The sequence below is a fragment of the Lissotriton helveticus genome, chromosome 5_1, assembly GCF_964261635.1.
Source record: "Lissotriton helveticus chromosome 5_1, aLisHel1.1, whole genome shotgun sequence".
In the NCBI taxonomy this organism is placed as follows: domain Eukaryota; kingdom Metazoa; phylum Chordata; class Amphibia; order Caudata; family Salamandridae; genus Lissotriton; species Lissotriton helveticus.
The window spans coordinates 1,022,526,479-1,022,543,898 of NC_136065.1; the positions used below are offsets into that span (position 1 = coordinate 1,022,526,479).

Consider the following 17,420-nt stretch of genomic DNA (forward strand, 5'->3'; position numbering starts at 1 on the left):
CCCCATCATGCAGGAGAAGGCCATTCATACCCTGACTCAGATGGTTTTGTAATAGTGCACAGCTATTAAATTCTATCAGAACAGCCAGATTTTGTATATGTAAGGTTCTGCTCCGGAAAGCATTACTGTACAATCTACAGCTTCAGTTCTAACATATTTCTAAATATAAAAATGTACAAAATATGCAGTAGCATTGACGTATGCACTGCAGACTGTGTGGCACCCGAGTATCTGGTAGACCTCAATATTTGGGAAAGTTAATAGTAGAATAATGGATGCATTGTGTACAGTCACTTTAATTTTAAACAAATAATATCAGAATAAGACATGTAAATAGTGTGTTTTCTATTAACACAAAAACTCACAGCACTTTTATTACTGATACTTTAAATAAATCTGAGCACTACTGACAGTAAGACAAACCAAATAGTAAATATTGTGAGATTATTTTAAATTGAAGAATTACATATGTACAACTTTGGAAGATGTTTACTGCTTGTCTCCAGTTGAAGCTTTACATTTCTACAACTTTGGAAGATTTTTACTTCTTGTCTTCAGTGGTTGAATCCGTAGGTCCCATTCACTAATTCAAAATGCTTCCTAGGAAGAGTTGATGGTTTCTTTATTTGAATGTGTAGGTACTGAATGTAGGTATGTTGTTGTATTCTTGAATCCTATGAAATATAAAAAAGTTAGTGGGAATGCTTAGGACGTTGAGCAGTAATTTATGCCATACTTAGCCATGGTTTAGAGTTATGTCAGCAAATCATTCTAGAATTATTACCGCATTAATTTTTATATTTCTTGGTGAAAAATGCACCATGCACCCATTTGTAATTCAATCTGCACAAAGTTAATGAGACAGCAGTGACACATAATGATCAAACGCTCAAAAGGTGATAGGAGTGATGATTGCAAATAGTCTAAACCACTGGTAATCACCCTGGATAGCATGCCATCCCATTGTTTGGTTTTCTTCCACTGTGCCACTCTAGACAGAGGCCTGCCTTCTGCAGATCAGTAGTGACCCAGCACCCCATGGGAATATTCCATCACAGAATACGAGGCAAAGTTTCCTCTAGAAAGGAAGACAAGCAAATCCAGGGTGAAAAACAAAGATTAGAACATTACCCAGAGAGATTGCCAGAGGTTTGGGCTGGTTGCAAGCATTTCTTTCATTGTCTTTTGTGTGTTGTTTAGAACGACAGAGAAGCGTGCAGGAATGTGTCAGCTCTTTGAATCTATCAATCAGTGGTTGACCTCTGATTCATAGACAAGCAAACTGGCCTGTTTTGATTGCCTTTTCAGTATTTAGTACTAAGGTGCGTTCAATTAATTTTGGGAAGTAGCCAAGAACTCATATTCAGCCATCCCTCTATTACATTCAAGGAGACTTGTTGAACATACCTGGGGCTCCAAGACTAGTATCACTGACGAGCAGGTTTGGTAAATAAAAGGTAAGCTTGGCGGTACAAGGGAGAAAAGATAAATGAAGCCTACAACACATATATCTGAACAATCCATAAGTGCTTACTGAAAGAGACAAGGTTTTTAATGAATAGATGACAGTGATTTATGTAGTGTAGGACACGAAGAATGAGGACTATTGGACCTTTTCCCGTTAAGTTGTTTTATCTCGTATTTCCCTATGAACCTTCAATTCTGTCTCTTATAACTTGGTCGGTTTTAACATATTTTATTACGCTTTTGCCAAGAAAGCTCATGCAGGATTATGCCTGACAACAACCCCTCAAACACTGCCTAATCACTATGGCCTCCTTGTGACCTGTTACACCACCATCCAATAGTAGCCTAATTACACAGTAAACATTTGGCTCACCCTCTTCACTATAAAGTGCATTGTGACACACAATGGGAGAATCTTGCACAAATTCAAAGTGTCTCTGCCTGAGTAATAGTACTTCAGGTCCTGAAATGGCAGACAGACCTCTACATTTGAAGCAGCCTGACCATGATCCAGTTATACCTACTGCCTGCAGGCCCAGATATTAGATTCATGTATCAGCTTTAAACTTAGTAAGAGAATGATCAGGCACTTCTAACCTCATCCTGAGCAATTTAAATGTCTGAATTCCACTAAAAGAGATTTTTGGTGATGTAGAAAAAGAACAACTTCACTTGAGGAGAGCCAGATAACCCGCCTGTGGTAATTGGCCGAGAGGGATACTTTTGGCACTGTTGACCCTTACATCTCTATTCTGTGCCTTGTAAGACCATGAGTGCCCAAATGTCAATTTGGGCAGTCTGCCTATATATGGTAGAAGAGAGACAATTCATGTTTAATAAAGTGTCGTGAGGTGAAGGACTGAAACAGAGAACTGGTACCCTTGAATTAAAAACAATTTACAGAGTAGGAGCTGGAAACTGAGACGTATCAGGGATGAGCACCGTCATCAGCTGATGTACATCCTACAGATCTGATGGGATTTTACACATCTTGTACCAACCCCGACATGATAAGAAGCATCTCAATGATTATATTTATTTATTTATTGTTAAATTGATAAATCATTACTGCATATTTAGTCTCATTAAAGTAGTTAAGTAGGTACCTTTTGTGCGACTAAGCAGCCTGTGATAGATACTTTTCCACAGAGCACCACGAGTTTCCTGGCTGGGGATCCATTTCAAGTTGAATATCTTCTTGCTTGGCGCCGGTGTCATACTAGGCCTCTCACTGATGGCTGGTGAGTCAGTCGAGCATGGGGCCTTGTGACAGGGCTCCTTTTCCATGAGTGTGGGACATTGGTTTCCGTCATTTGCGGGTTGAATAGTGATATATCTTGTTCTTTGCCTGATACCATTCCCACAGAAATGGCTGCAAAGTCCCCACGATGACCACTGGGACAATTCACAATCTAGAGGTGTGGTGATCTTCTTGCTTGGCGCTGGTGTTGTACCAGGCCTTTCGCTAGTGGTGGGTGAGTCAGTCGGGCAGGGGGCCTTCTGACAAGGCTCCTTTTCCTTGACTGTGGGACATGGGTTTCCACCATTAACTGGTTTAAGGGTGATATATCTTGTTCTTTGTCTGCTGCCATTTCCACAGAAATGGCTGCAAAGTCCCCACGATGACCACTGGGACACTTCACAGTCTAGAAGCGTGGTTATGTTCTTGCTTGGCACCGGTGTCATAAAAGGCCTCTCGCTGGTGGCAGGTGAGTCAGTCGAGCAGGGGGCCGCTTGACAGGGCTCCTTTTCCATGAGCGTGGGACATGAGTCTCCACCATTAGCGGGTTGAAGAGTGATATATCTTGTTCTTTGTCTGATGCCACTGCCACAGAAATGGCTGCAAAGACCCCACGAAGACCACGGGGACACTTCACAGTCTAGAGGCGTGGTGATCTTCTTACTTGGCACTGGTGTTGTACTAGGCCTTTCGCTGGTGGTGGGTGAGTCAGTCGGGCAGGGGACCTCCTGACAAGGCTCCTTTTCCATGAGTGTGGGACATGGGTCTCCACCATTAGCGGGTTTAAGGGTGATATATCTTGTTCTTTGTCTGCTGCCATTTCCACAGAAATGGCTGCAAAGTCCCCACGACGACCACTGGGACACTTCACAGTCTAGAGGCGTAGTTGTTTGGCCTTAAAAAAGATGATAACATTTTGATTATATATCTGCGACAACAACACCTTGTAGAATAACAAAGGGTCACTTTGTACATATGGTGGCAGAAACACCAAGGCACATATCTGATTGCACAATGAAGGAATGAATGAATGATGAGATTGCTAGGAGGACAGGTGGAAGCAGGGGATCAATGGATACACAGGTAATATATGAATAAATAAATATCTACATCGAAGACGCATGTTTTAGAATGAGACAATGACTAACATTTATTACGTCCTGTATTGGCAATGTAGGCCCGTCATATATATTTAATATGTATATGCAAAGTAACATATTACAATTTGTTATGCACTGAGTTAAAACAATATACCTGCAACATTTAACAAGTTCACAAAGCTATCTCGCTGTTCTTATATCTCTATCCCTCTTTCCCTCCTCTCCTGCAATGACAATCAGTCTCCCTTTGAAATCAGCTGAAGAAAGTGCGGTAATATGCAGGGAATGCAAAATGTATATGAAGCAAGCATGGTTGGATAGATTGAAAGTACAAACATACTGGAAGGATGTATGACACAGCAGTTTGAACAAATTCACTGTAGAGAATGTGAGCAAGATGCCTCAGTGTGTGTGCAAGCACAGATATGCTGTTATATCCTGTGTTTCCTAGTCCTTGCAGCTCAGCCTGTGTGACGTAATAGAATATTCATGAGTGCATGGTTTGGATGAGTGGCCAGTTGGAATGAGTGGGGCTGAGCATCAGGATGCTGCTCCCGGTGGGGCCTTCCCTTTACCATCTTACTTGTAACTGAATAAACTACATAATCTACACTACTGGCTACTGGACTAATTACCTACAAGGATCCTACTTCATTTACAAAAGTGGCGACAATTCTGAAAGAGCTACACGTGCTGAGACAAGAAATTAATCAAGAAACTAAAAAGATTTCCATAGTCTGAAAAGAAGCTCTAAAATAAGCCTGATCAATGCCTTGGATGCCCCACCGGTGTCTTCTACAACATACAGCCTACATAAGTATGTTTTGGGTGTTGGACATTGTGTGGCTTGAATGGCTTGAAACCTTCCAGCCTACTGACTGCCTACACATTAGATATTTGGGCATTGGACATCAGCCTACATAGTAGAAAGCCAGACAACAGCCAGCCTGCAGTCAGTCTACACAGTACAACATTTGTTGTGTGACCTTATGCTTGAAACCCGCAGCTTACAGACAGTTCACAGATTTGGAGTATTGGAGCAATTAACATCTCAAGCTTGAAGGCTGAGTAGCTGACTGGAAGGTCAGTTCCAGGCGTGAATTCAGCGTGATGATTTCCAACATTCATTTGTTGAGAACCCACAGCATCTCTTTTAATGATCAATCTTCAGCCTAGTATTGGAACTGCTTTTGGGTGCTTTGATCTGCTTTGACCACCTTTTACATGGCTCACGGCAATTACTTTCTGCGATGGTTTATTTTTGTAACGCTGGAGCTCTTATACACTCTATTGGATTGTGCTGTGATTAGACATGTGAAGTGAACCTGTATCGATGTATGCGGCACACAGCTGGCAATGCGGTTATTTGGCAGTGCTGCTCAGACTGTGTATGTGTGATGTAATAGAATGTTCATGAGTGCATGGTTTGGATGAGTGGTCAGGTGAAATGAGTGGGGCTGAGCACCAGGATGCTGCTCCCTGTGGGGCCATTACCATCGTACTTGTAACTGAATAAACTACATAATCTACACTACTGGCTATTGGACTAATTACCTACAAGGTCCCTACTTCATTTACAAAATATGCTATGTAGAAAGTGTACATTGTGTACACAACTATACTTTGATTTAACTTATAGGAGGCAAGTGATGCTAATAAGTGTGTGCACCACTGCACTTTAAAGGAAGGTGGCAAGGTCTATGAGTGCGCGCTTGTCCTTATGCTATTGGACTTTATACGAGGCACACATGGTTCAGCAGTGTCTGCACAATGTATTGTAAACAAAGCATGCATAGTTTGACAGTAGTTGAAGAGCAGCACTGGATTGGAAGCATGCATGGTCCAGCAGAGTGCACAATTGTGTGCATGGCTCAGCAGTGTGTTCACAACGATAAAATATACAAAGCATCCTTGTATTTGTGACAAAAAACGAGCACGTTTTGGATGTATGTAAGGCTCAGGGGCCCTTGTATGAACCGGAAGATAGACAGAACTCAAACTATTAAATGTCCTCCATGTCAATCAGACCCTTTTTCTCTCCAGTGCGAGGTCCTGCAGGACTCTTCTTTAAGCTCAATGCTTTTGAATATCTATAGATCCCATTTAGCACCTTTACCTAGATCATTTAGGTTTAACATCATTTCATACGCAGATGACACATAGATCATGGTGTCCATCAACAAGATTTCGGGTTCCACTGAATCTAAAGGGTACTAAGAAGTGGTATCTTGGATGAGCCAAAATTGTCTAGAACTGTATGGGGTATGAAAGCAGGATCATCATCTTCCTCAAAAATACTCCTCTGGGGAAACTCAGGGTGAATGGAGGATCTTGGCGCCCAAACACACAAAAGGTTGAGCATCCTTTCACAACCCACAAACTCTGGCAAACATCCTGGCTTTTATTTTGATAATCAACTTTCTTTCTCTACACACATCTCTTGTGTGGCAGCAATATTTCCACACACTTTGGGTACTTCACAAACTCTTATCCTGGAAAATCGTGTTCCAGGCTTTTATTTCATCAAGACCGGATGTAGGTAACGGTTTATACTTACGTATTTCCAAGTCATCCCTTGCAGCACATACAGAATGTTCAGAATGTTGCTGCTCAGGTCAAACTGAATATCCCTAGAAGATGTTCAATTAAAGAACATCTTAAAGCTCTGCATTTGCTGCTGGTGTGCAAATGTATCATCTCTAAAGCTCTTCTGCTTTACCTAGAGAGCAGTTCATAATTTGGGCTGCTTTTTATCAAGAACATTTTGCACTAACTTCCAATTCAGCATCTGACATCATCTGCCTGCCAGAAGTTGAAGCAGATCTTTTTCATTCGTATCATCCAAACTACCTTCTTCTGCCTATGCGCAACACCTCCAATTACAATGTTTTCAAGAAATACATTAAAATCTGTTATTTTCAAATGTCTTAGCAGTTGGGAAGCTCCATCACCTTTATCATAGATTGGAATCTTTAGCATCAGGAAACTCTATGGGTAGCAGTAGTGCTTTAGAAATATTATGTTATTCATTCATTCAAAACAGGTTGAACAAGGTTGCATTTTACCCTCATTGCTATCGTTTATGCTTCTCCTAGAATGTTTGACCTTACTAATACACCACTCCATTCACAGAAAGTCATTGTCTGCATATTCTAGTATATACCAATAACCAAATTAACTTAATTATGTTTAATCTCTCTCCGAAGGGCTGCAGAACGCACTGGATGAGCTTTTGGATTATTCTAACCATCGCTTTTTAAAGATTAATAAAAAGTAACATTTTGTGGTCTGATTTAAAGAATCGCAATCTTTACGCTGTCCATCAGGGTGGTGGAGAACATTATGTCTGCAAACCTGATGGACAGAAGACTGTCATATTTACAGATCACGTCCGGTCTACTGGTGATCTCTTTGCCTTTAAAAGAAGTGCATCATTGCAGATCTGAAGGCACTACCTACAAGGCGGCCGTTGACTAAATTTTTGTTGGTGAAAGTTTGTTTCTAAAAAATAGAACAAATACGTTTTCTCTCAGGATGTGAGGTCTTTATTTTTTATCTTTCAGAGACCGCCAGGTTTTACCTGAGGCTGACAGACTGAGAAAAAGATAACAGGCCATCTGCTGGTAGTAGAGTGGATGGTATGATGTTTTTACTCTGACGGTCCATACTCTGTTGGTCCTTCAGAGTAAGCTTTCGAGTGATGGATCTAGTGGTGGCCCTGGCATCGAAAACTGATAGTCCGCCCAATTCAGAAAGAAGCAGACTGAACATGATTTTGGCAGGCAGGGTACTGAGTCATGTTTGTGTTGGAGTACCCTGTTTACCAAACTCTTAATTCATTTTTAATGACGGATATAAAGTTCTTTCCTATAACTGGCATTTGGGGAAAAACACTATCGAAGACACAATAGATGTCTACTTGGGAATGATTCTCTCACACAACTTACACGACAGACCACATGTAAAATACCTAACATCTAAGATGATGGCATGCAGAGGTGTCGTTCAATCACTTTACAGAAATGTGGGGTACTAGTTCTTTCCTCCTTATACTGAATGTATCTAAGACAAAAATTCCACCCCTTCCTTATTGAGCTGACTATCTATCCCAGAGGTTTCTATCTATTTTTTTGGGATAAGGTGGAGGTGAATAGTCTTCACATTTATTGCACAGTGAGGCCAGCAATACCAATACAGGCACTCAGATTAGAATTTGGACTGTTGGGTATTTATGAAATGGGGACTGCAGCAATTATAAGATGGTATATTGGGTCATCTGTTCTGAATCAGCCCAGGCGGACAAACACCCCCAAAACCCTTTATCAAATACTCCAGTCTTTTATCAACCCCTCGGCATGCGATAACTTAGAGGCCCCATCACAGTCACTCTGCAATGACATCGCACAATATTTCTCCAAGCAAGCTGCTCGTCAGTTACACCTACTAATTGCTACTGTTAGCGCGAGGGACTTTTTTCTTTGAATTTGCACTGTTCTGAATCAGTGGAAGGTGTTTTTACCTGTTTTATTTCACTTGCTCATTTTGCACATTGCTCTTGTTGGCACTCTCAAGCCGGTCCCCGGTCCACCGCGGTCTCATAGCGACTGATTGTTGTGGAGGGACGCAGCTCCTCCTCCTGCCTACGCCATTTCTGGTCACGAGACGGCCTTTTAACTAGATGGGGGCCCAGGCCGCGCGCAGCGGGCCCGCCTTTGGCCCTTCAAAGGCAAGCCCATCTGCGCCCGTCCGCGACCCAGAGGCGGCTGGGGCTGGGAACTCTGCTGTTTTGCACGGTAGCTGAAAAAGGTAACAACCTATGACAAGTATATCCTCTGGGAACTGAGCCACACTCTCAAATGCAAAAATAGGATAGACTTAGGGACGCTAAAGGGAGCCTGTGTTGCCAGGACTGCTGCTGGGAAGCTGCTAATTATTCCCCGAATAGATGCCCTGCCTCCAACAGCCAGGATAAGGTTGAGCCGCAGCAGGACTCAAGGCCAATGAATCAAAAATATATCAAAGCTTTATTTTAAACTGTCGCTCGCTAAATAAAAATGATCTACATATATATGACATGCTATATGAGTCTTGGCCTGACTTTGTATTTTTTACAGAAACATGGCCGACGGACACATCTAATCCAACCATTGCCACAGCACTCCCCCCTGGCTATTCAATCCTAAGGAAAGACCTTGTAGGAAGTAGGGGAGGGGGAGTTGCGATTATTATTAAAGCAGACATAGCGATCACCTGTATTCCTTTAGAAGAAATTGTAGGGACGGAATGTCTCTGTTTCCAGGCTATTCTGTCTCCCCATCAATGTCTAGCAGGAGTCCTAGTATATAGACCCCCTGGACATGCAGGGTCCTTCCTGAAGTCCCTGAGTGAGGCTATTGCACCGGTTGCCTCTAGATCCCAACATTTTGTGGTATTAGGTGATTTTAATTTACACATGGACAAACAGGAGACTTCAGAGTCCATCCTGATGGGTGAAGCCCTGGATGCGCTCAATCTCGCACGGCAGGTCTTTGCCCCATCTCATGTAAGAGGTCATACTCTTGACCAAATATTTGTTAATTGTATATTCCAGACAAAGTCACCCCTACCGCTCCCTTGGTCAGACCACTATTTGGTGGGTTTTAAATTGTTAAAATTAATAAAAACGCCCTTCGCCCAGGCTAAGCGACCAGCCTTCACTTCCATACCCTTTAACAAGATCACTCCTACCGCCCTCAAAAATGAACTTGATCATCACCCGCTATTACCATCGGGCAATGTTGACGAGGACGCAGAGGCCCTTGTATAATGGATCGCGCAAGGAACTTCTGCCCTAGCTCCTCCGACACTGAGCCTCACCAAAAACACCAGATACTCAGCCCCCTGGTTTAATGATTCCCTGTGACAATGTCGAAAGGATTGCAAACGCCAGGAGCGAGTCTGGAGGAAGGATTTTGATACTAAAGATAAAAAGAGCTATAAAGAGGCCATCAGACTCTACCATAAAGAGATACATTTAGCTAAAAAGAGCTATTTTGCATCCAAAATTGAGTCCACAGGAGATAAGAGCAAAGACATTTTCAGTATAGTTAAAAGCTTCTCCTCACCTAGAGCTATGACAAGGTCCTCCCCTACCTCCTCTGATTGGAATGATAAACTAGCCAACTTCTTCTACACAAAGATCATAACAATTCAATCCTCGTTTGACGCCCAGGATGAGAATGATCTAATGGTCTCTCCTCGGATAGCTCCCCAGAGTGATAAGGACAAGGCTACCCTTTTCACCTTGCCCCTTGAAACATCCCTGGCAATCATGAAGGGTCTTAAATCGGGATCTCCTGCATATCCGTGCCTGGCCAAATGTCAAGCAGAAATGGCAGAGATTTTGAATCCCACAGTAAACAGAGTGATGAACGCGTCACTTCTTAGCGGTCAGGTCCCGGCCGGCTGGAAGAGCGCTAACATTTTTCGCTTATTAAAAAAACGATGGCTGATCCCATGGTCTTAACCAACTATAGACCTATTTCTCTGCTGTATTTCATTGCTAAGACAATCGAGAAATATGTCCACTCGGTGATAAGCAATTTTGCTGAAACTAACAACCTGTTCCACTTGAGCCAATCTGGTTTGCGTTAGAACCTTAGCACTGAGACAGCGCTGTTGGATATCTCTGATTCCATCAAGGAAACCCTTGATAAAGGCGGAAAAGCGGTTCTGGTCTTACTTGACCTCTCTGCGGCGTTCAACACCGTGTCCCATGATCACCTACTGCTGAGATTGCAGGAGTGCGGGTTTGGGGGCACGGTGTTGAAGTGGGTGTCCTCATTTTTGGAGGCAAGACAGCAAGAGGTTTGGTCACCTCCGTTCTCAGCTGGTCTGCCTCCTCTGAGTGTTGGTGTGCCTCAGGGATCCATTTTGAGCCCTGTGCTCTTTAACCTGTATATGGCTCCCTTGGCCTCACTGTTTGAAGCAGATGAGGTTGTAATTATATCATACGCCGACGACACCCAACTGCTGTTTACGTGTAAGAAGGGAGAGGAATTTAATGGGGAGAAGATTAATAAGTGCCTGAGAGATACTTTTGCCTGGTTCAGACTTAACCATCTCAAATGCAATTCAGAGAAGTCTGAAATCATCTTTTTCGGCACACACCCCTTGGACGCCTGGAAACAATGGTGGCCCCCAGATATGTCCCCCCCTCATCACCAGTTAAGTTCGTACAGAATCTGGGTGTGAAGATGGACGAGACCTTATCCATGACATCACAAGTACAGTCTGTAGTAGGCATTTGTTTTGGTCTTCTGAAAATGCTCCGCAGGTTCTTATTTTTACTACCTATTTCACACAGAAAGACAGTAGTACAGGCTCTCATCACTTTCAGGCTGTATTATGCTAACGTCCTTTATCTGGGCATCCAGAGTTTTCGCTCAGCAGACTGAAGGTCGTTGAATGCTGCAGTGAGGGCCGTACTGAGCCTCGGTCCTAGAGACCGGATTTCCCATCATTTGAAGAAACTGCACTGGTTACTGGTCCTCTGCAGAATACTCTTCAAAACTCTGGTCCTGGCCTTCAAAGCTCTGCATGGCACGGGGGCACTCTACATCCGCAGAAGAATTTCATACTATACTCCTGGCATAACTCCCAGGTCAGCTAACCAACACCTTATGGTGACTCTTAAGTGTCTTAAAGCCCGCTGTGATGGCTGCTGTTTCCAGGTGCTGGTGGCTAGATTTTGGAATCAGCTCCCTCTCCCGCTTAGGCAAACTACAAATATTCTGGCTTTTAGGAAGAAACTGAAAACCTGGTTGTTCCAACAAGCAGGCTGAGCGCTCCACTCTTAGGGTCGATGTTTTTCCCCCTATTTGGCTTCTGCAACTTTTTTCTGTCTCAGCGCCGGGATACTCGTGTAGCTGTGCGCTTTATAAAACCTCCTATAACATAACATAACATAAAATCATCTTATCTGGGAGCCAGCCTCCAGATTCCTCGACCCGTGACCAGCCAGTACAGGCAAACGTCCAGCTGCTAGAGAGTTTTCCCTTGGTGACCCACGAAGATGTCGAAACACTGAAACGTAGCATAAAATCAGACTCTCCTTCAGATCTCATTCCGGCCAAAGTTGCAGCCTCCTTGCACGATCAACTATCCCCTTCCATAGAATTCCTCCTCAGTCTCTCTCTGAAAGAGGGTCATGTCCCTCTGGAATGGAAAGTCGCTCAGGTCATGCCCATTCACAAGAACTCTAAGGCCCCCATGACCGAACTCTTCAATCTCCGCCCCATCTTTCTCCTCCCTCTCCTGAGCAAAATACTAGAGAAACACATCAACAAACATCTATCCGACCATGTCGAACTCACCGGAAGTCTTGACTCTTCCTAGTCCGGCTTCAGGCCCAAATACAGCATTGAATCAGCCCTGCTCGCGGTCACAGATAACATCAGGATGAACCTAGACAGGGGCCAATTGATGATTCTGTTGCTATTGGATCTCTCTGTCGCATTTGACACGGTCTCACATGATATACTGCTCAGGAGATTGGAGGAGATTGGACTAAAAGACTCTGCCCTCCGATGGATGGCGAGCTTTCTCTCCTCCAGGACCCAGACTGTTAATCTTGGTCCTTATCGCTTGGCACCTATGAAGCTGACCAAGGGAGTGTCCCAGGTCTTGTGCCTGAGCCCTACCCTGTTTAATATCTATGTGGCTCCCTTGGCCAACCTTTTCAGAGCCTGTGTTTTTTTACCAATTCCTACGCTGACTCACAGCTGTTATTCCCCTTCAACGAACTCACCTCATCAATACAGATGGCCTTCTCCTCGGTTATGAAGGCTATTTCCAACTGGATTAGATGTAACTTCCTTCAATGTAATGTGGGGAAGACTGAAATCATGCTCTTCCGAAATGCACCACTACTCAGGTCACCCGATTGGTGGCCTGTGGTCCTAGGCACTCCCCCCGTCCCTTAATCCACTGTAAAGAACCTAGACATTTGCCTGGACCAGGTGCTCACCTTGAAAGAGCACGTCACTCAGACAGCTGGCTCCTGATTCCATATGTTGGGCCTTTTACGCAGAATATTTCCCCTGCTCCCGACTCCAACCGGAAGAACCTGACGCAGGCACTGATACTGACCCGCTTGGACTACTGCAACGGCCTCCTGGCCTTGGCCAATGAGTCCTCACTGTGTAGGTTGCAGGTAGTCCTGAAACCGGCGGCTCGGCTGGTACTGAATGCCCCCCCTGACTGCCTCTAGCCCTCTCCTCCTTCAGCTACACTGGCTGCCGATACGTGAGCGGGTTAAGTTGCTCCATAAAGCTCTAAACCATCACGGCCCGCCTACCTTGCAGAGAAATTTACGCCATACACACCCTCTAGGCCCTTCCGCTCGGGAACCAAATCACTACTCATGGTCCCCCGAGTAAAGAGGGCCAGACTAGGTGGAAAGGCATTCTCCCACCATGGGCCACTTTACTGGAACCAGCTCCCACTGTACCTGAGGCAATGCCCTGACCACCTCCAGTTCAGGAAACACCTTAAGACTTTCCTTTTCCCTCTTTAATCCTGATACAGCCCCTCAGCCTTCCATTTCTCTTGTCCGCAGCGCAGAGATACCTCTTTGGGGGTCGATTCAGGCGCTATATAAGAAAATAAAATAAAATTTAAAAAAAAAATCTGCACTGCCCATGGCACTCTGAGAGAACTTGTCAAAATAAAAATTAGTTAATTTCTGGGAAGAAAGAACAACCCTACACTAATCGAAATGCAGCACTACGAAAGGCTAGATCGAGCCAGGGATAAGCCTCAAGTATACCTTGTTTCATAAACCTGTCACTGCAATGCAGATGAAAATAGGACAGGCTCTGAAAGTTAACCGGTTGCTTTGATCAGAAGGTGCTCTTGATATCACACTGATTATCTAGGATGTGTACTTGACTACAGAAATACAAAGGCTATCTCATGGAACTTCCAGTACCGAAAAGGACTGAATCAGTCGATCCAGCAATTACTTTGAGTTGGATAAAGCAAATAACCTGCTTACATGGTTCTGTGGCTTTCTCAAGAGACTCTTTGAGGTAAGACATGTGGTCTTTTATCTTCTAAGGCCAGTGACCCTCTCAGGCTGCTGCCATGTTGCTGCAAGGTGTCTAAGAAGTTAAGGGCCATTTTTGGCTGCTTTGGGGCTTGACCATCTTCATGTATCCCTCTGGGTGGCCACTGACCAGCCTACCTCCACATGTACATAGCAGTATCCGTGCCTACCGCGGCTAGAATTATTGAGCTTCACAACAGTTTTTGCTCAGACAAATAGTAATCTTATTTAATCCTAGATAAAAACACTGCGGTCTACGAAGTGTCTAGGCTGAAGATGCTTGCCTGGAGGATGCTGAGTACCAGCCAGGGCTTCAGGATAAAGTTTTGAATTGTTCTGTTACTATGGACTCTCTTCAATCTATGATGATCACAATTTCATCTCAAATGACAGGTGAGATTGATATTGTGCAAGCATGCTATTATTCACAGCATACATGTTTGCGTGGCAATTGCCATCAGTTGTAAACTCGTGGTATATGCCTAACTGCCCATGCAGACTAGAAAAGATGAAAATGTCTGCTTATGTCCTAATGAGCACTACTGCACAAAAAAACTGCAGGTACCATTTGCCTTCTTCTAGCACTTATGATCTGGTTTAAATGATCTAGTAAGATGTTCAAAAATAAGACACAACTATTTGTAAGTATTCAAAAAAGAATATAGCTCACCGATTTGTAATTGATCTTCTGTGGTGATAGCTGTTAAGCCTACAGCTGTTTCCACAGTGCGATCACATAGTGGAAACTCAGACTAACCTTTTGTACCCGAAATATGCCATATCACTAGGGGAACTGATATAGAGTCACTGCTGGCACAGATGTTGTTATGTTAAATTGTTGTTATGATTCTTGTGAAAACACTCATTTACCTTATAAATAGCCCCTGTCAGACAGGTACCATCCTGCTTTCAGAAATGAGCAGCTTTTTCACTCTTGTCTAAGATGTGACCCATTCCGCCTCACAGGAAGAAATTAAATTGTTTTGCAGAAAAAAAAACTTAGTACTTGGTGAGCTGTTTCTTTATGAGATTGCTTCAATTTCTTGTCAAACCTAGCTCATTGATTCTGTCTACAGATTCCAGCACATAAGATCACCAACATTCTCTCACTTGCCCATATATTTCTCGAATCCGCTCTATGCACACCACAGGGAGGTCATCCTTGCTCAGAATATCCACATATTTCATTTTGACAGGCTTCGCCCAGGTCCTACTTTATAATTTGATGGATGGAGTACAGTCCGCCAGGATGGCGGAGCACATTTCCTCCCCCATCCTGATGGTACTCTGTCTGTCAAAATTAGAGGTAACTGCCGGCCCAGTGTCATCTGTGAACCTTGAAAGGAACCACCATCACAGCGGTTCACTTCAAGGTGCTAAATGTTTGGTGGATGGCCAATGTTTGTTTTGATGGCTGTTCGGCAAACTCTTAACTCTTTTTTTTCAGAGACAAACTCTCTAAGTAGGAGTTTGTTTCTGAAAAATAAAGGACCCCCACACCCTGGGAGTTTTGTCCTAGGGAGTGGGAGTTAATATTATTTTTTTTGTGTTATGGTTTTATTCCTATGGCCCGACACCATTTGGCTATCGTAGTAAGCTTTCCGTTGACAGAGCCAATAGTTTATGGCCAGCCTGTCACTAAATGAGACAGGGTGGCCATGAGTTTGGAGGACAAGGTACTCCATTGATTTTGTGAATAATACTCTGACGTCCAAACTTTAAATAGGCTCCTAGGTCTTTACAGTGTCCAGCTCATTAAAGGTTTGTATAAGCAATTATTTAATTTGTACTTATTTGTGTTTTATTTAGGAAGCTACTTACATAAATACAAAGATAACAATAACAAAAAGAGCAATGGGCAAAAATAAGAAAGGTGTTGTTGAGTAAAGAAGATGAAGGAGATCACTGAATCTGCAGTTGAAGGTTTCAGAACAACTAGCCCTTTAGTGCTTTGTTCAAGGAGAGATGAGGGTTGGTGCCCAATGGAATTTTTCCCATTAGAATCTTCCAGCGTCGTCTATCAAAGCAAGAAAAAACAAGTTTTAGGGTTTTTTAACTTTGCAGATGGTCAGTTCGTGCCCTACACAGAATTGAAAGTCAGGAGCAAATGGTGTTTGCACTGATTGTTTTTGACTTTACATTTTTTTAAAATAAATAATCTGATTACAACATTTAGACAGTAGGATCTTTTTTCTTTTGACTTCTGTTTACTTGCTTCTATTTATTTTCTGGTACATTTTTGAAATAAGTGTTTTTGTTTTTAAATATAGCCATATCACCAGCTTGCCAGGGCTAGACCTACAGAATTTGCCACTGCTTGCCGGGTTGATTACAGCTCCTGTACCTTTTACGATTTGGAATGCAGGAATGTAGGTCTGCTGTCCTTCTCATGCCTTCATCCATTCATTTGCTGAAATTGTTGTAGGATTTACAAACTAAATCATATCTCATTACTGTTAAAGGAACAAGATTCTGAGAATTCGACTGAACTATGATTTTTGAGATGTGATGGATTTGTACATTTGTCTCTGTGCAAAAATATTCTCAGGCCCCACCAAAATTACACTTATTGCACAGTTAGTGATTTTTGGCCTGAGAATAATCCACCAGGCTCTTTGTTTTTCAAGAGTTCTGACATCAGTCATATTCCCCCTTCTTCAGTAATGAGTGTCCTGCATGCCACCATCTGACTCGTGAAAGGCCAAAAGAAATGTAACCACCTGATGCTGTGCTTGAAGAAATTTCACTAACTACCACTCATCACTTCCATGATCTTCAAACCCTTCTATGTTTTCCAAACCACAACCTATCTGTCTCATAAACTGATCATATCAGGAGACAACACAACACTCACAGCCATGTCATTGCCAGACTCAACAAGTGCCAAGAAATGACCAAGGTGTCTACGTAGGCTTGTTCTATCACATATTTGGTGCAATTCTTGGCTTCTGCGTATCGGAGAGAAGCACGTCTGTTCACAGATCACCCTGGCCATTGATTATAAAGAAACTCAAAGCCATCCCAGCCCCTGAGTCCAACTGTCACGGAGCCTCTTCCCCACTTGAACACAAACCTCAATCATTCCTTACCCGCTACTTTGTATTGTGCTCCGTTGATTTACACTGCTTCAGGGATTTCTACGCTCTTAAGATATCAATTTAAGTTAGATATTTCCTGTATTTGCAAACTGGTCATGAGGGCATTTCGGGGATACCCATTTCTATAGCAAATCAAGGAGGCTACTGAGCATAATGGTCCTGCAGGTCATTGTGCATTTACTCCAAGCCTCCAGTCCCATCAGTACAGGACACTACAGCCAGGGATGTCTTTTGGAATATATCCAGGGTTCCAATCTTCAGCCCATCAGGCAGTTAATAAATACTAAAGCATACAAAGTGGTTAATTGCCACAAGAATGTGTGTTGAATAACATTACATATTTCATATGTTGTAACAGACCGTTGGTGATCAGTGCAATCCCTGTTCCAGGAACATTCATTTTATAAATACATTCAACAATTGTAACA

The 17,420-nt window shown here is 43.1% G+C and overlaps 1 protein-coding gene across 2 annotated transcripts in view; it reads right to left on the reverse strand.

Moving 5' to 3' along the window:
- Positions 1–276: 276 nt before the first annotated feature.
- LOC144755068 (spondin-1-like) overlaps positions 277–17,420 on the reverse strand; it is a 135,513-nt gene continuing 118,369 nt past the window's right edge. For both annotated transcript variants that reach the window (XM_078643552.1, XM_078643553.1), the window contains exons 4-5: positions 2,574–3,602; positions 277–674 (exon numbers count right to left, since the gene is read on the reverse strand). In XM_078643552.1, coding sequence (XP_078499678.1) covers positions 601–674; positions 2,574–3,602 — 1,103 coding nt within the window. In that variant the 3' untranslated portion in view covers positions 277–600. The remainder of the gene's footprint in view (positions 675–2,573; positions 3,603–17,420) is intronic.